Here is a 14,294-nt window from a genome sequence, read left to right as displayed (position 1 = left end):
GGAGTGCTGTTAACCTTCCCACCGAGGTTGTACCTATTGATTTGATTTGATTTGTATCCCGCCCATCTGGTCTATGCGACCACTCTATTTATCTACTCACATTTTTACATGCTTTCAAACTGCTAGGTTGGCAGGAGCTAGGGCTGTTTAAATGATAGTGGAAGGTTTGCTTGTGATAGAGAAAGATGATAATTTGATGAAAAAGGGTTAAATCAGGAGTGGGAAAGTGTGGTCTTCCTGGTGTTGCTGGATTGCCCCTTGGCTGGTGGCTAATGACACTCAGTGGTTTAGGTCTGTGTCTACAGAGCCAGAGGTTGGGAGTTTGATTCCCCACTGTGCCACCTTGATGGGCTGGAGTCAATGATCCACGAGGTCCCTCCCAACTCTGCAGTTCTAAGATTATATTATATTAAATCCAGGGAAGTTGTATAAATGTCTTGGAAGGGAGAAATCCAAAGTATTTATACATGTCATCAAAATATAGATATCAAATACAGAGATTGTGGTTGGTTGGTAAGAAAGTCAGGGGATATATAACATTGTGGTGATAGCATCTGTGATATGCAGGTCTTTCATTGAAGCTTGTGTTATAAAGAATGTCATAAAATAACAATGGTAGAGTAACTTGAATGCTAATTAGGTTGGCTATTTACAATCATTGATGACTTTTTCCCCTACAAGCATTCCTCTGACAATATGATTAAGGAACAAATTAATAAAGCAAGATGGGTACTACGAAGCAACCTACTACAAGACAGAACCAGAAGAGAAAATAATTGAACATCACTAGTTGTCACTTTCAGTCCACAACTGAGACCACTCACACATAGCATAAATGATCTCCAACCCATCCTCAACAAGAACACTTCACTCTCCCAAGCCCTTGGTGGCACATCTATAGTGGCTTACAGACAACCCTCCAACCTCAAACTACTGACACACAATGGACTATGCAACACACATGGAGATGGGTCCCTTGTTGGGAGAAAGGCGGTAGATTATAAATAAAACTAATAAATAAATAGAGATAAACAAAAACCTGCTACAAACCCTGATGCCAGCTCTGCTCCCACATCTATTAAAGCAACACAATTACTGGACCTAACATGTCAAAGGCACTTTTACCTGTTCTTCTATCAATGTTATTTATGCCGTCTTTTGCCAAACAATGCCCATCTGCACTCTACATAGGACAAACAGGACAATTTCTATGCAAAAAAATTAATGGACATAAATCAGGCATCAGGAATGGCAACACACAGAAACCTGCCTAACATCATTTTAATTTACCAGGGCATTCCACAGATTATTTGCAAGGGGTCATCCTAGAAAAAAGAAACTACAGGACAAGAATCCAGAGAGAAACAGCTAAGATTAAATATATATACATGCTAGACACACACATTAATGGACTTAATATAAGCCAAGGTTATTTAGGGCACTACTAGATATAAACACTACAAATACTATAGTGTAGTGCATCTCCCAGATATTTTTCTCCCATTCAGCAGGTCCACCTTAGAAACCTAAAAGGTAAAACAGATTGGTTGTTGTGGGTTTTTCGGGCTTCAGAACACAACCAAAGAGCCCGAAAAACACACAACAACCATTAGATCCCGGCCGTGAAAGCCTTCACAAATACGTAAAACAGATTCTTGACGATGCTCTTGTGGTCACCAATTGCCTGGGGTAAGTCACATACTATTGCTATTAATTACAAAGGAAAGCTCATAGAGGGAAAGTCATCAGTGACTGTAAATAACCAATCTAATTAACCTTCATGTTAGGTAAAGGTAAAGGTTCCCCTTGACAATTTTTGTCCAGTCGTGTTCGACTCTAGGGGGCGGTGCTCATCCCCATTTCCAAGCCATAGAGCCAGCGTTTTGTCCGAAGACAATCTTCCGTGGTCACATGGCCAGTGCGACTTAGACATGGAACGCTGTTACCTTCCCACCAAGGTGGTCCCTATTTATCTACTCGCATTTGCATGCTTTCGAACCGCTAGGTTGGCGGGAGCTGGGACAAGCGACGGGCGCTCACTCTGTCGCGTGGATTCGATCTTATGACTGCTTGGTCTTCTGACCCTGCAGCACAGGCTTTTGCGGTTTAGCCCGCAGCGCCACCACGTCCCTGAACCTTCATGTTACTCTACCATTACTATTTTATGACAGGTTCTCACATTCTTTACAGCACAAGCTTCAGTGAAAGAACTGCATGATAAAGACGCTATCACCACGGTGTTATACACTCACTGACTTTCTTTCCAACCAACCACAATCTATACAGTATTTGATATCTATATTTTGATGCCATCTATAAATACTTGCCATGCTGAATCTCTTCCTCTTACATCTGATGAAGTGAACTTATTCATAAAAGTTCTAATTGAAAAAGAAAAAAGTTAGTCTTTAAGGTGCCGCCACGTTTGTCTTTTTTTAAAACTTTTTTTTATTTCTATTTTGCTTTTACAAAATAGAATTCTTACACATATTAACACAGTTACCCCTTCTACCATTACATCACAAGTGTTGTACTGGTGCCAGCCAGTTCTTGTGATCTTACCACACGTGGCCAGGATTTGTTTTGGACAAAAGAATAGACTGCTTTACAGTGACATGGATGCACCTGTTATCTTGCGAGGCCTTGTGTCGATCTGGAAGTATTCTAGCAGGGGGCCTTCTGTGACCCACTTCTGGGTCATTACCTGGCTTTGTTCATACACAGCAGTGCACATTGTGGTAAAAAAAAAAAGAGGTTTGTTACGTAATTCAGAACTATCGCTTCTGATAGGTTCTTGCCTGTCTCATTCATGGCCAGGTAACTAGTTTCCATGGGCAATGGAACTGGGTTCTAGTCACCCGGAGGGCAAGGAACCCTGTTTATCAGTGTCCCGAGTGAGCACCAGGGTTGTACCAGGAAGGGCTTGGATCAGTGCAGTTGCACTGGAGAAATCGTTAGAGCAGAAAGCTCCTTGTGTAGAATCCTGATCTTCCTCACATTGGAGGGGAAAGACATTATACTACCGGATACTAGAACTTCAGTTTTTGACCATTCATTCCCTCCATCTATAATTAGGTAAAGCTACCCAATTCAAGGGACATGGATGGCGCTGCTGGTTAAACTGCTGAGCCACTGGGCTGTCAGTCAAAAGATTGGCAGTTCAAATCCACGTGACAGGGTGAGCTCCCGTTGCTTGTCCCAGCTCCCGCCAACCCAGCAGTTCGAAAGCATGCAAATACGAGTGAATGAATATAGGTACCAGTTTGGTGGGAAAGTGATGGTGTTCTGTGTCTAGTCATGCCACCCATGTGGCTACAGAAAGTGTTTACAGACAAACACCGGCTCTTCAGCTTACAAATGGGGATGAGCACCGACCCTTAGAGTTGGACACAAATGGACTTACTTGTCAAGGGGAACCTTTATCTTTACTACGCAATTCAGTCTACTGTATGAGCATCTTGCTGATGGTGATGTGTCCCTTTTATCTTTCTAGTTTGATCCCTGCGGTATTCAAATACCTTGTGGAGGGAAAACACCCAGCAGCCCTGAAGGGCTCATGGTTGTCAGATTACTCCGAAAGAAGCTTCCCCAGGACCCAGATGATTGTGGCAACTACTGGCTGGGGCACATAAACCCTTTTCTTGGGCAAGGACCTTGAACCAGTTAAGGCAACTCAGTCAGGTGTTTCTAGACAGCAAGGATTGTCTTGATCCGTTTCAGCCTGGTGTCTTGCCTGATTTGAATACTGAAATTAGTTTGGCTATGCTGGTAGGCTGCTGATGTTCCAAGAACAACAGGGCATGCAGCCCCTATTGACTCTTGTAGGTCTCCCTACAAGCCAGATTTCAGAAGGTGATTCCGGGAGATTCTGCTCTGCTCAATGGGAATTAAGCTGAAGAAGGCTGTAAAGTGTCCTGATTTCTCTCCTCCTCTCTCACTGTATTTGGACGTTATGCACAGTTAAAACAAGTGCGCAGGAAGGGGGAGAGTGCTTCCAACACCCTTTTTCAGAATCTTCCTTTGTTGTGCAAAACTCAGAAACAGTATGTATGTTACAGGTAACAACTCTCACCAGAGAGTCAGGTTTGGATGCCTGTTCAGAGTGTACTCTGCAACTAACCCTGGGTTTGCCACATCATGTGTGGAGACATGGTCTTTATAGGGGCTACATGCACTGCTGATATGATGCTTAACCTGCCATTCTCCATAGTTAGCATGCCACTACTAGTTTCCAAAGTTTGTATGAAAATGCCAAACTAGCAAAAGGATTGGAACTTCAGCATGACATGCTTTCTCTTTTCTATAAGGCCTAAATCAAAATTTTATTCAGTATTCTAGTCCTGCAAAAATGGATACTCCAACAGAGATTAATATCTGTCAATTTAAGGTGCTACCATGTTATGCAGATGTGCGTCCTAAGCAAGGCAAGTAGTGCTGCGAAACCTTTTGCTTTATTTCCCCTTCTCCTTCCTCCCCTGCATAGTGACCTCAGTTATTGTAACCACAAGAAGTGGAAATTAGGTTAGAACTCTGCGGCACTCTTGATAAGTGGACCAATTACATAAACCAGGTTATGCGAAATCTGTGTGAACAAAGCAATGGAGGAGGGAGCTGCCTTGTCAAGAAGTGGGTGGGGAGAGCCAGTCTCCTCTTTTTAAGCATCAAGAGAATTTGGCCAGCTGTTAGTACAGACCTGTTGTTCTCTGCAGCCCGCCACACTGCTGAGTTGTCCGTCTCTTGCAGCCTCCAGAGGTTTTGGAAGGATTCCAGCTGCACATGTGTTTCAGGAGTTTGTGTGCATGACAGTCTTGGGATAGAGAAGGTTTTGCTGGTAAACTAAATTGCAATAACATATGCGCCAAGGTGGGGGGATGGAACACCTTGCTAAAGTTTCTGATCTAGCCAAAGGAGAGCCATTTATCCTCTCTTCCTATCTTGTGTGGGTTGAGTGGTCTTGATTCTGTATCATTCAGGGTTTAATGCTTGTGCTGGGGGAAATTAAAAAGTATGTGACTTGACTATTTGGGGCGAAAACTGAGATGGATGATCTGTGCAGTCCATGTAAAAAAATCTTAGTCCGCTGGTTTGCCTTTATTTTGCTCACTATAGTGCATGCAAGAGGGGAGACTATATGCCTAATAGATGGAGGAAAACCCATATGGAGGATGGGACCATGGCAGGTTTTGCCTATTTCGTTACATTTTGCAAACTTAGCTCATGAGAAAAGTCTGCGCCCATTTTTGGGGTGGGCTTGGTAGCCGCCTTTTTTTTTCTAGTTGCCAGTGAGATCCCATTCTCTTGCTTCCTGACCCATGGAGGGAAATTGTGTCCCCTTTGCACCCACTGCTTGCCTAGGAAGGAAATTTTTTACAAGGGAAGAAGAAATGTGATGTTCGTTGCAAGCTTCCATTGCTGTCTCGTGAGGCTGATGCTCTGTTAGCAGCCTGATGCTGATGCTCGGTAGAGAAAGAGGTCTTCTCTGTCTCTCATGGTTACTGCTGCCTTTAAAAATAAACCAGACCCTCTTGTCATATGTATTGGACGCTGTTCTCAGTACTGTAGTGGGGAAAACGTTCAGTTCCTAATCACCGCTGGTGGCTGTGGGTGCTTCCAGATAAGGTGGTCGTTGTGCAGTCATTTTGTTTTGTCCATGGACTGCCTGTATTTTTGAAAATTTGAAACATAGGTAAGATTTTATCCATGTTATTACAGTGCTATAAATAATGCAGTCTTGTGTCAGATTTCACATGCATTTTTATGGTACAGTTAATCACAATCCTATTCCAATCAGTTGGCAGTGGCTAGCTTTGGTTTATTTTATAATAGCTTTTCCCACTTACAGTGCTCCCAACAGGTTACAGGGTTGCTCCTCATTCTGCACTTTATAATTCTGCAGCATAACAAAAAGACACCACCGCTTTTTGATAAAACACTAGTTTCCCTGATGTTCTGTAAGGGCTCAGACAACATGGTTTCCCTTTTGTAACTTGTCGGTGTCTTCCCATCCTGTAACTCGTCTCGGCCAGTAAAATTATGTCCGAAAACTGAAGAATTTGTAAAGTGTCTTGGAAAAAGCTGGCACATTCTGCTTTATTGTGTGGTCCAGGTGGTGCTTCTGTGTCAATTGGTAGTGGAGATTCTGTGTGGGCTACTGAATTACTTAATGTGACTTCCTTATCCCACAACCCTGTATACTTAAAATCTTTATCCTGGGGAGGGAAAGATTTCTTGTTCTCAGTCATAATCCTGATCTATGGGTGAGGTAAGGTGATTTGTACAAATGGAGGAATGTATGGTTTACTGAAGGGGCTCCCCACCTTGGGTCCCCAAATGTTCTTGGACCAAAACATCCAGAAGTCTTCACCACTAGCTGTGCTGGCCAAGATTTCTGGAAATTGTGTTCCATGAACATATGGGGACCCAAAGTTGGGAACCATTGATATATTGCAAGTACTGTACAGCTTACCAGCAAGTTGCTGCTCCTGTTGTTTATTTGTTCCCACCGAAGGGAATTCCACATAAGGATTGTTTGTCACTCTTTCGAACTTCATTGTATAAACATCGACAACTTGTGGGTGGATGAATGGTTAGGAGACACTGGAAGGAAAAGCTTATATTATGTAAAATAATAATAATAATTTTGTGGCATTGTTAAGTCTAGCAAATTTGTTGGCATGAGCTTTCATGGACGACAACCCTCTTCCTCTGATGCATGGAGTATAATTTTAAACTTGCAGGAATTCTCCTCCAAACGTTGTTTTTCTTGCATAACAAGATTTTGGCTTTTGTGTGTTTTTTTTCTCTCTCTTTAGATTTGATAGTAGATGATAGTTTGGGCCAGACTGAATAGCTGGTAGCAACCAACAGTCCTATTCCTCCCACTTGTAACTGCTGCTTCTGTGTGGAAAACATGTCCATGATAGCTGCCAGGTAGTAGGAGGAGCAGGGCGGTGGGGGTGCAGGAGCCAGGCCTGCAGTAATGGAAAAGAGAGAGAGAGAGAGAGAGAGAGAGAGAGACTAGAAGGGGGCAGGTGAACGAGAGGGCAGAAACACCCATGTCTGGGGAAAAAGCAGAAGAATGGCATACCCAGGGGAAATGTGTGCGGATCTGTGGTAGCACAGAGTGAGTGAGGGAGAAAAAGCCGTACAGTGAAGAAGAAGAAGAAAAGGAAAAAGGGCTAACAAAGAGAGGAGTCTATAGGAAGAAAGAGAAAGCCCAGTGGGACTTGGATGGGGGAGGAAACAAAGGAAAAGAGCAGGTAAAAAGAAAATTCTATACAGTTACCTGGCATGAGGTCCATTGAACACAATGAAGATAGCTTCCGAGTCCCTATTTGTAAGGCCATGCTGTCGGAATGTAAATGCATTTCCAAGGAAGGAGATGGGTTTAGTCTATTGCAAAAATTATGAAGCAATCATGTTGAAACTGGGGTTGTCATACTTTGGGAACATCATGAGAAGTCAGGATTTTCTGGAAAAGACAGTAATGCTGGGAGAAGTGCAAGGACGCAGGAGGAGCGGAAGACCAGCTGGATTTGACTCCCTAGAGCAAGACACAGACTTGAGTCTACAAGAGCTGGGCAGGGCTGCTGAAAACAGGACATTGTGAAGATTGCTCATTCATAAGGTCGGCATACGTCTGAGGCAACTTGACAATACATAGCAACAACATTGCAGCAAAACCAAAGAAGAAGAGTCTTGTTGCACCTTAAAGGGCTAACAACTTTTATTTGCCATAAACCTCTGTGGATTATATTCCCTGTTATATGAAGGAGTAGGTTGCAGCCCACGAAAGCCTATGGCAAGCACACTTTCTTAGTCTTTAAGGTGCCACCAGATTTTTCTGTTGCTTTTATTGTGAATTAAAATCTTAAACCAAAGTGATTTCTCGTGTTTAATGTTTGGATGAATATCAATGGAAAAGTGAACCTTGGAGTGCTTTGAATTGTGGGTCTGTCATTCTGCAATGTGTGAGTTTTCATAGGTACCCATGGTGATGGGGCCAGGTCTGTGTCAGGTGGTGATCATTCATCCCAAGGTAGCTGCGTCATGGGAAATGGGTGGAATTTTAGCTATGGTGCAACTACTGCAGTAGGTGTTATTTGAATCCTCCCACATATGTGTGTTTCTGCCACTCAGGAAAAAAAATGATACTGCATAATACATTTGATAACTTTAGAAGAAGTCTGCCGATTCAAATAAATAAGTGGAAAATGGATTTTTTTTTTTAAAAAAAATTGCACCTCCAAGGGGTAACTGCCTGACATCCTTTGGCAACCAGCGTATACATTTGTATTGCCAGCCACTTTTGAGTCTGTGTAAAATGTTTTTATTTCTACGCACTAACATTAGACTTTAAGCAGCACCTCAGATTTTTGTTGATTTTGTGAACAATCCAGCACTGGCATAGCAGAACTGTTTTTTCCCTCCTATCCCACAGGGTTCCCTTTTTCAATTAGACTGAGATTTATGGACTTGTACATGATGAATTGTGAACTCTTGGCGACCTGCAGCGCCCTCGGCTTCTTGGAGGGGGACACCTACCACAAAGAGCCAGACTGCTTAGGTGAGAGACCTGGGATGAGGGCTTTGTAAGTCATGTGTTTTTAAATGGAGCCAGTTGAGTGAGTCATCAACAAGGAAAAATGGAGGCAGTGTAGCTTAGTGGATAGAGTGATGGTCTAGGACTCAGGAGAGCTGGGTCTGAATCACTGCTTGGTCATGGAAATTCATTGGAGGCGGGTGTGGAATTGGTAAAACCACTCCTTAAGTAACTCGCTCACCTTGAAAGCCCTGTTGGGGTTGCTACAACTCAGTTCCAGCTTGACAGTGCATAACACGGAACGGGCTTATTACCTTTTTTTTTTCAGGGCCGTTTGGGGTCTTTATTTAGCTGTCCTTCCTTGGAAGGCCCCTCTAACCAAAAATGCAGTCTGGCTTTCTAATTGTCTACCTATAAATGGCAGTCCCTGCTACTCTCTTGCTTTATGTGGTTGGATGGAAATGCCGTGTGCTTTTGTGTTCCTACACACCTTGTGTTCTCTCCCACCTGTTCCAGAGAGTGTGAAGGACCTGATCCGCTACTTGCGTCACGAAGATGAGACTCGGGATATTAGGCAACAGTTGGGGGCAGCTCAGATCCTACAGAATGACCTTATACCTATCGTCATCCAGTACCCTCAAGAAAAACAGCTTTTTGATGCTGTTATCAGGTACCTGAGGTGGAGTGGAGGGGGAAATGGCTGATTTGGAATCACTATAAAGCTGTAACAATGAGAAGTGTTAAGTAGTGGGTGACCGTGGGTGAAAGACCTGCATGTCACAGATGCTATCACCGCAGTGTCTTAACACTGTGGGTGATAGCGTCTTCGACATGCAGGTCTTTCCTTGGCGCTTGTATGACAGTGTATGGCTAAACAGTAAGTAGTGTAAATAAACTTGGTAGGATTCTTGGCCACAGGAGTCATACGTATCTTTCCTTACGAACCTGAGCCAATAAGCGCTTGATAAAGTGCATCCCGTAAATCTTCTTGAATCTTAATTGACACCTCCCCACATGATGGATAGGTCTGCTGGCATCACTCTGGCTTTGTGTGCCGCAGATAACGGGTGCTGTTCTCCTCTCCCCTTTATTTCTAATTCTTATCCTGTATCAACAGAGCAGACTAACTAGCGGAATTCATAGCTCCCGGCTGGTGGTTTTAGCATAGCACCACTACCGCCACGGCCATGTCCAAACATTCAGCTGGTCTGAACTTAAGCCGTTTCACAGTAATTGACAGAGCCACCAATTGTTTTGTTTCTGTTGTCACTCCCAGGTTAATGGTAAATTTGACCCAGCCAGCAGTCCTCTGCTTCGGTAAACTTCCCCAGGATGCCAGCTTCCGTCATCACTTCTTGCAGATTGTCTCCTATCTTCAGGCTTATAAGGAAGTGAGTAGCTGGTCCAGCCATATTCCTGTCTTGTTTTGGGGGAAGTGGGGCCATTCTGATCCTTCTTGAGATAGTGATAAGTGCATGCTTTCATGACTTCTGGAATGCTTGCGCTCCCTGCGGTCCTGAGGAAATGCTACCGTGGTTTCACAGTTTTGTGGCAGGGCTGCTTTGCCATATTCAGTGGCTGGCTGAAGATCATGATGCCTTCAGACATAGAGTGAGCTTTGGTCCATGGAAAAATGGAAGGGGAGAGATTTGGGCTCAAGAAGTGTGTTGGAGACGAGGGTGGAAAGATGTGGTTTGTGTTGTCTACTATGCTAGACACTTTGGGGATTTTCTGTTTTGGGATCATTTTTTTGGACCACAGTTTTAATACACGTTCCCCCCCTACCTGTAGGCCTTTGCCAATGAGAAGATCTTTGGGGTGCTGAGTGAGAAGCTCTATGATCTGCTGCAGCTGGTGAGTGCCAGGTTCAGCTACTATCAACATTCTACAGCAGTTTGATTGATCACATCCTATTAAACCTTGGTTTATATTAACCAAGGTTTGCTGTTTTAGCCAAGAATGCACTATCAAGCAAACTACAAGTCTGTCTCCTGCTCCTTTTGTCAGCTCTTGGTGCCTCACTTAACTAGCGCACCGTTTAACGACGAATCCGCATATCAATGCGGATTTTGCAATCATTTTTACGATCGCATTGCGATGTTTTCTATGGCCGAAAATCGCATTGCGATGATTGGTAAGCGTTTCGCTTACCGATCTTCGCATTGTGGTGTTCCTAGAACAGCTGATCGGCAGTTCCAAAATGGCCGCCGGGTGCCCAAAATGGCCACCGCAAGTGTTTTTGCGCCCTGCCCTCGCTTACCGAGGGCGCGAAAATGGCGGCGCTATGGAGGAACTTTGCTGAACGGTGAGTTTGGGAGCCATAGGAATGCATTAAACGAAGTTTAATGTGTTCCTATGGCTTTTTCTGTCCCGTTTAGCGATGTTTCTGCATAGCGACAATCTGGAATGGATTAATGTCGCTATGCGGGGCACCACTGTATTTCAGGATGAGTAGATGGAGAAATAAGGCGCCGTTCTGGATACCTAGGTAGTGATAAGTTCTTACCGCAATAACCTTGCAGTTCAAATAGAGAGCCTGTTTGGCATAATGGACAGAATGGCAGAATAGGATTCTGGAAATCTGGGTTCAGATCTCCCCTGCTCAGCCATAGAAACTCAGAGGGGAGTGGCATTGGTAAAACTACTCTTTAAATACCTGATATGCCTTGAAATTTAGGGTCTCCAGATGTCAGATATGATTTGATAGCATATAATAAACAATAGTTAGCAACAGGAACTGCTGAATAATAGTTCAGTGGTTTCGGTTGCAAAGTCAGGGGTTGGGCATTGGATTCTCGACTGTGCCTTCTTGACACGGACTGGACTCAGTGATGCATAGCGTTCCTTCCAGTTCTAGGATTCTAAGAAACCATGGCAACTAACTGCGGTTTACGGTTGGGACAATAGCTACGGCTCCTTTATATGATCAGCTTATATTCAGAACCGTGACAGAACTCGACGATCAGTAACCTGCATTAGCATTACATGTAAGCCTGGCCCGTGTGTTCATCAAGCATGAGGGTTAGTCAGGTAGAAGGTAACCAAGATGTGGAATTGTTTGTGGAAGTGGACAAAACATCATTGAGCAGGACTGGATTTGGGGGGGCGGAGGCTGGCAAGAGACGAAAGACACTGCCCTCCAGGCAGCTTTTTCTTGCAGAGGCAGAGGGCATATTTTGTGATGACTTCTCCACTCCTTTTTACAGGATTGGGAACAGCGTCAGGAAGAGGATAACCTGTTAATCGAGCGCATCCTGCTTCTTGTCCGCAATGTGCTGCATGTCCCAGCAGATCCTGATGAGGAGAAGGTACTTGTGTGAAGGGCAGTTGCCTGGGCTAGGCTGGTATCAAATTAGAGCAGGATCTGAATCTGGTTTTGGTTTTTTAAAGGAGTGCCTGGAGGCTTACAACACCCGTTGCTCAACCACAGATGTGGGATTGCTCCCATGTTTCAGATGTGATGGCCTGAGATCTTTCACAGCCTGTCCCATCTTGGTGACTTCCAGCTGTGCGGAACTACCTCTGTGGCTGGGAAGGTCTTGAGAGTTGTAACACAGCACCTTAAGAGGAAGGCTGGGTTAGGCTAAAAGATAGTGGCTGGCCTGACATTCAGTCTGAATGAGAGACTTACCGGCTCCCACATTCACTACACTTTGGAGCTTCTTAAGACTGAGGGTTTCACAAGCTTACGGTCTGTTTGACTGCAGAATATTGATGACGACGCCAACATCCATGACCGAGTGCTGTGGGCTGTGCATATCAGTGGCATGGATGACCTGCTTAAATTCCTGGCCAGCTCCCAGAGCGAGCAGCAATGGAGCCTGCACGTGCTAGAGATCGCTTCCCTTATGTTCCGGGATCAGGTAAGCCAGTGATGGCGGGGCCTGCGGGCTTGGGATGGAGAAGGTGATCAAAGGCAAGGCCTGTGATTTCTGCCAGGGGCTGTTTGCACCACCAGCCTGTTAAAGGAAGAGCATTTTGCTGAAATTCCTTGTGTTGGAAGTGGGCCTTAAATTGCCAGGAGTTTTGTAGCATCCCAAAGTTTATGGTGGTGGGAACGAAGAATAAGAGATTGAGTGTTGATTCAAGAAAGACTGACACCTACCAGTATGAGAGGTTTAGTATCTAATGCAGTGGTCTCCAACCTTGGGTCTCCAGATGTTCTTAAGACTAAAACTCCCAGAAGCCTCCACCACTAGTTGGGTTGGCCAGGATTTCCGGGAGTTGTAGTCCAAGAACATCTGGGGTTGGGAGGTAAAGGTAAAGGTTCCCCTTGACAATTTTTGTCCAGTCGTGTTCGACTCTAGGGGGCGGTGCTCATCCCCGTTTCCAAGCCATAGAGCCAGCACTTTGTCCGAAGACAATCTTCCGTGGTCACATGGCCAGTGCGACTTAGACATGGAACGCTGTTACCTTCCCACCGAGGTGGTCCCTATTGATCTACTCGCATTTGCATGCTTTCGAACCGCTAGGTTGGCGGGAGCTGGGACAAGTGACGGGTGCTCACTCCGTCGCGTGGATTCGATCTTATGACTGCTTGGTCTTCTGACCTTGCAGCACAGGCTTCTGCGGTTTAGCCCACAGCGCCACCACGTCCCACTGCTCTAATAGCTCTGGGACACTGTGAGTAGGGTAGCTTTTGGTTGAGTGGAAAATGGTGGCCAATAGCAATTGTGTTAATTCTCAGCACGATTCTGACCTGGGTGTTGTTTTTTTTAATGTGGGCAGGTGGCACAAAACATTAGTGAATGAATTATTATTAGCTGTACTAGCTAGGAAGAGAACTTCTGTTCATAGGTGGTATACCTTTACCACACCTTGAAGGCAAAAACAAAGATGGGCATGTTCAAGTGTGCTCATATTTTAAGAGTCACATTTCTTTGGTTGACTGCTGGCAGAGAGAGAAGGTGGTGGGTTAGTTCATTTAATCTGGCATGGTTTTTCTCATAATTTATTGGCCAAAATCCTGTTGCATCAGATCGTGACAAGCTGCCCACTAGTATTGGACAGGAAGAAATCACTGGTACTGAGGCTCATATGACTTGCGCACAATAAGACTGATTGTGCACAAGTTGTGTGAGCCCCCAGGATGAATGCAGAAACTCTTTAGTTACCAGCAAGTCTCCCCTGCTGGTAATAAGGTCTCCCTTAAGCTTCATGATTTATGCAACAGGATTTTGATCATTTTTTAAATAGGGCTTCTCCTAACTGGAGAAAGAGTAAATAGAGGCAGTGTAGACTTAACCATCTTCTTGGATGTTTAGTTCTAGGGACCTGGTTGGGTAAGCCTTGCTGGGGTTGCAGGAAGACACTAAAGTCTCTGTGTTCTCTACAGAAGCCAGAGCAGCTGGCAGCAACTGGGCAGGCCCGCTCAGCCAAGGAACGGGATGCTGACGTCACTGAGCTGGAGGCCTTGAGGCAGAAGGAACTGGCTGAGAAGAAGAGCCGTATACTCCAGCGGAGTAGTAGGTCAGAATCTCTGAGGAGGTTGTGTCTTGGGGGCACACTGTCTTCCTCCTCCTCCTGAGTTTCACAGACTATCTTTATCATTGGGGACCATTTCTAAATTCAGGAACTGCTGCAAGAAAAATAATTCCTCTTCTAGAGGGAGGTCTTTTTGAATGGCTGGTGATACCTTATCTTTTTAACTAGAGATGTCAGGGATTGAACTTGGGACTTTCAGGATGCAGAGTAGGTGATCTGGAACGGAGTTGGGGCTCCTCCCCAGTGAGCCTTTGATTCACCAGCAGAG

At 44.7% G+C, this 14,294-nt stretch overlaps 1 protein-coding gene across 3 annotated transcripts in view; it reads left to right on the top strand.

Annotated features, from left to right (window-relative positions):
* The window catches only part of TIMELESS (timeless circadian regulator), a 52,254-nt gene that overhangs the window by 8,108 nt on the left and 29,852 nt on the right, over window positions 1-14,294 (top strand). For 2 of the 3 annotated variants that reach the window (XM_020784811.3, XM_020784819.3), the window contains exons 2-8: window positions 8,441-8,566; window positions 9,059-9,212; window positions 9,819-9,933; window positions 10,334-10,396; window positions 11,749-11,850; window positions 12,250-12,405; window positions 13,878-14,011. In XM_020784811.3, the coding sequence (XP_020640470.3) occupies window positions 8,470-8,566; window positions 9,059-9,212; window positions 9,819-9,933; window positions 10,334-10,396; window positions 11,749-11,850; window positions 12,250-12,405; window positions 13,878-14,011 (821 nt within the window). In that variant the 5' untranslated portion in view covers window positions 8,441-8,469. Of the gene's footprint in view, window positions 1-6,812; window positions 7,628-8,440; window positions 8,567-9,058; window positions 9,213-9,818; window positions 9,934-10,333; window positions 10,397-11,748; window positions 11,851-12,249; window positions 12,406-13,877; window positions 14,012-14,294 lie in introns of those variants that run through there. The other variant, XM_078384393.1, reaches the window with a different exon arrangement.

Source organism: Pogona vitticeps, chromosome 2 (assembly GCF_051106095.1).
Source record: "Pogona vitticeps strain Pit_001003342236 chromosome 2, PviZW2.1, whole genome shotgun sequence".
Classification (NCBI taxonomy): domain Eukaryota; kingdom Metazoa; phylum Chordata; class Lepidosauria; order Squamata; family Agamidae; genus Pogona; species Pogona vitticeps.
Note: the sequence above shows the minus strand (reverse complement) of the source record. Positions and strands in the feature narration are given on the sequence as shown.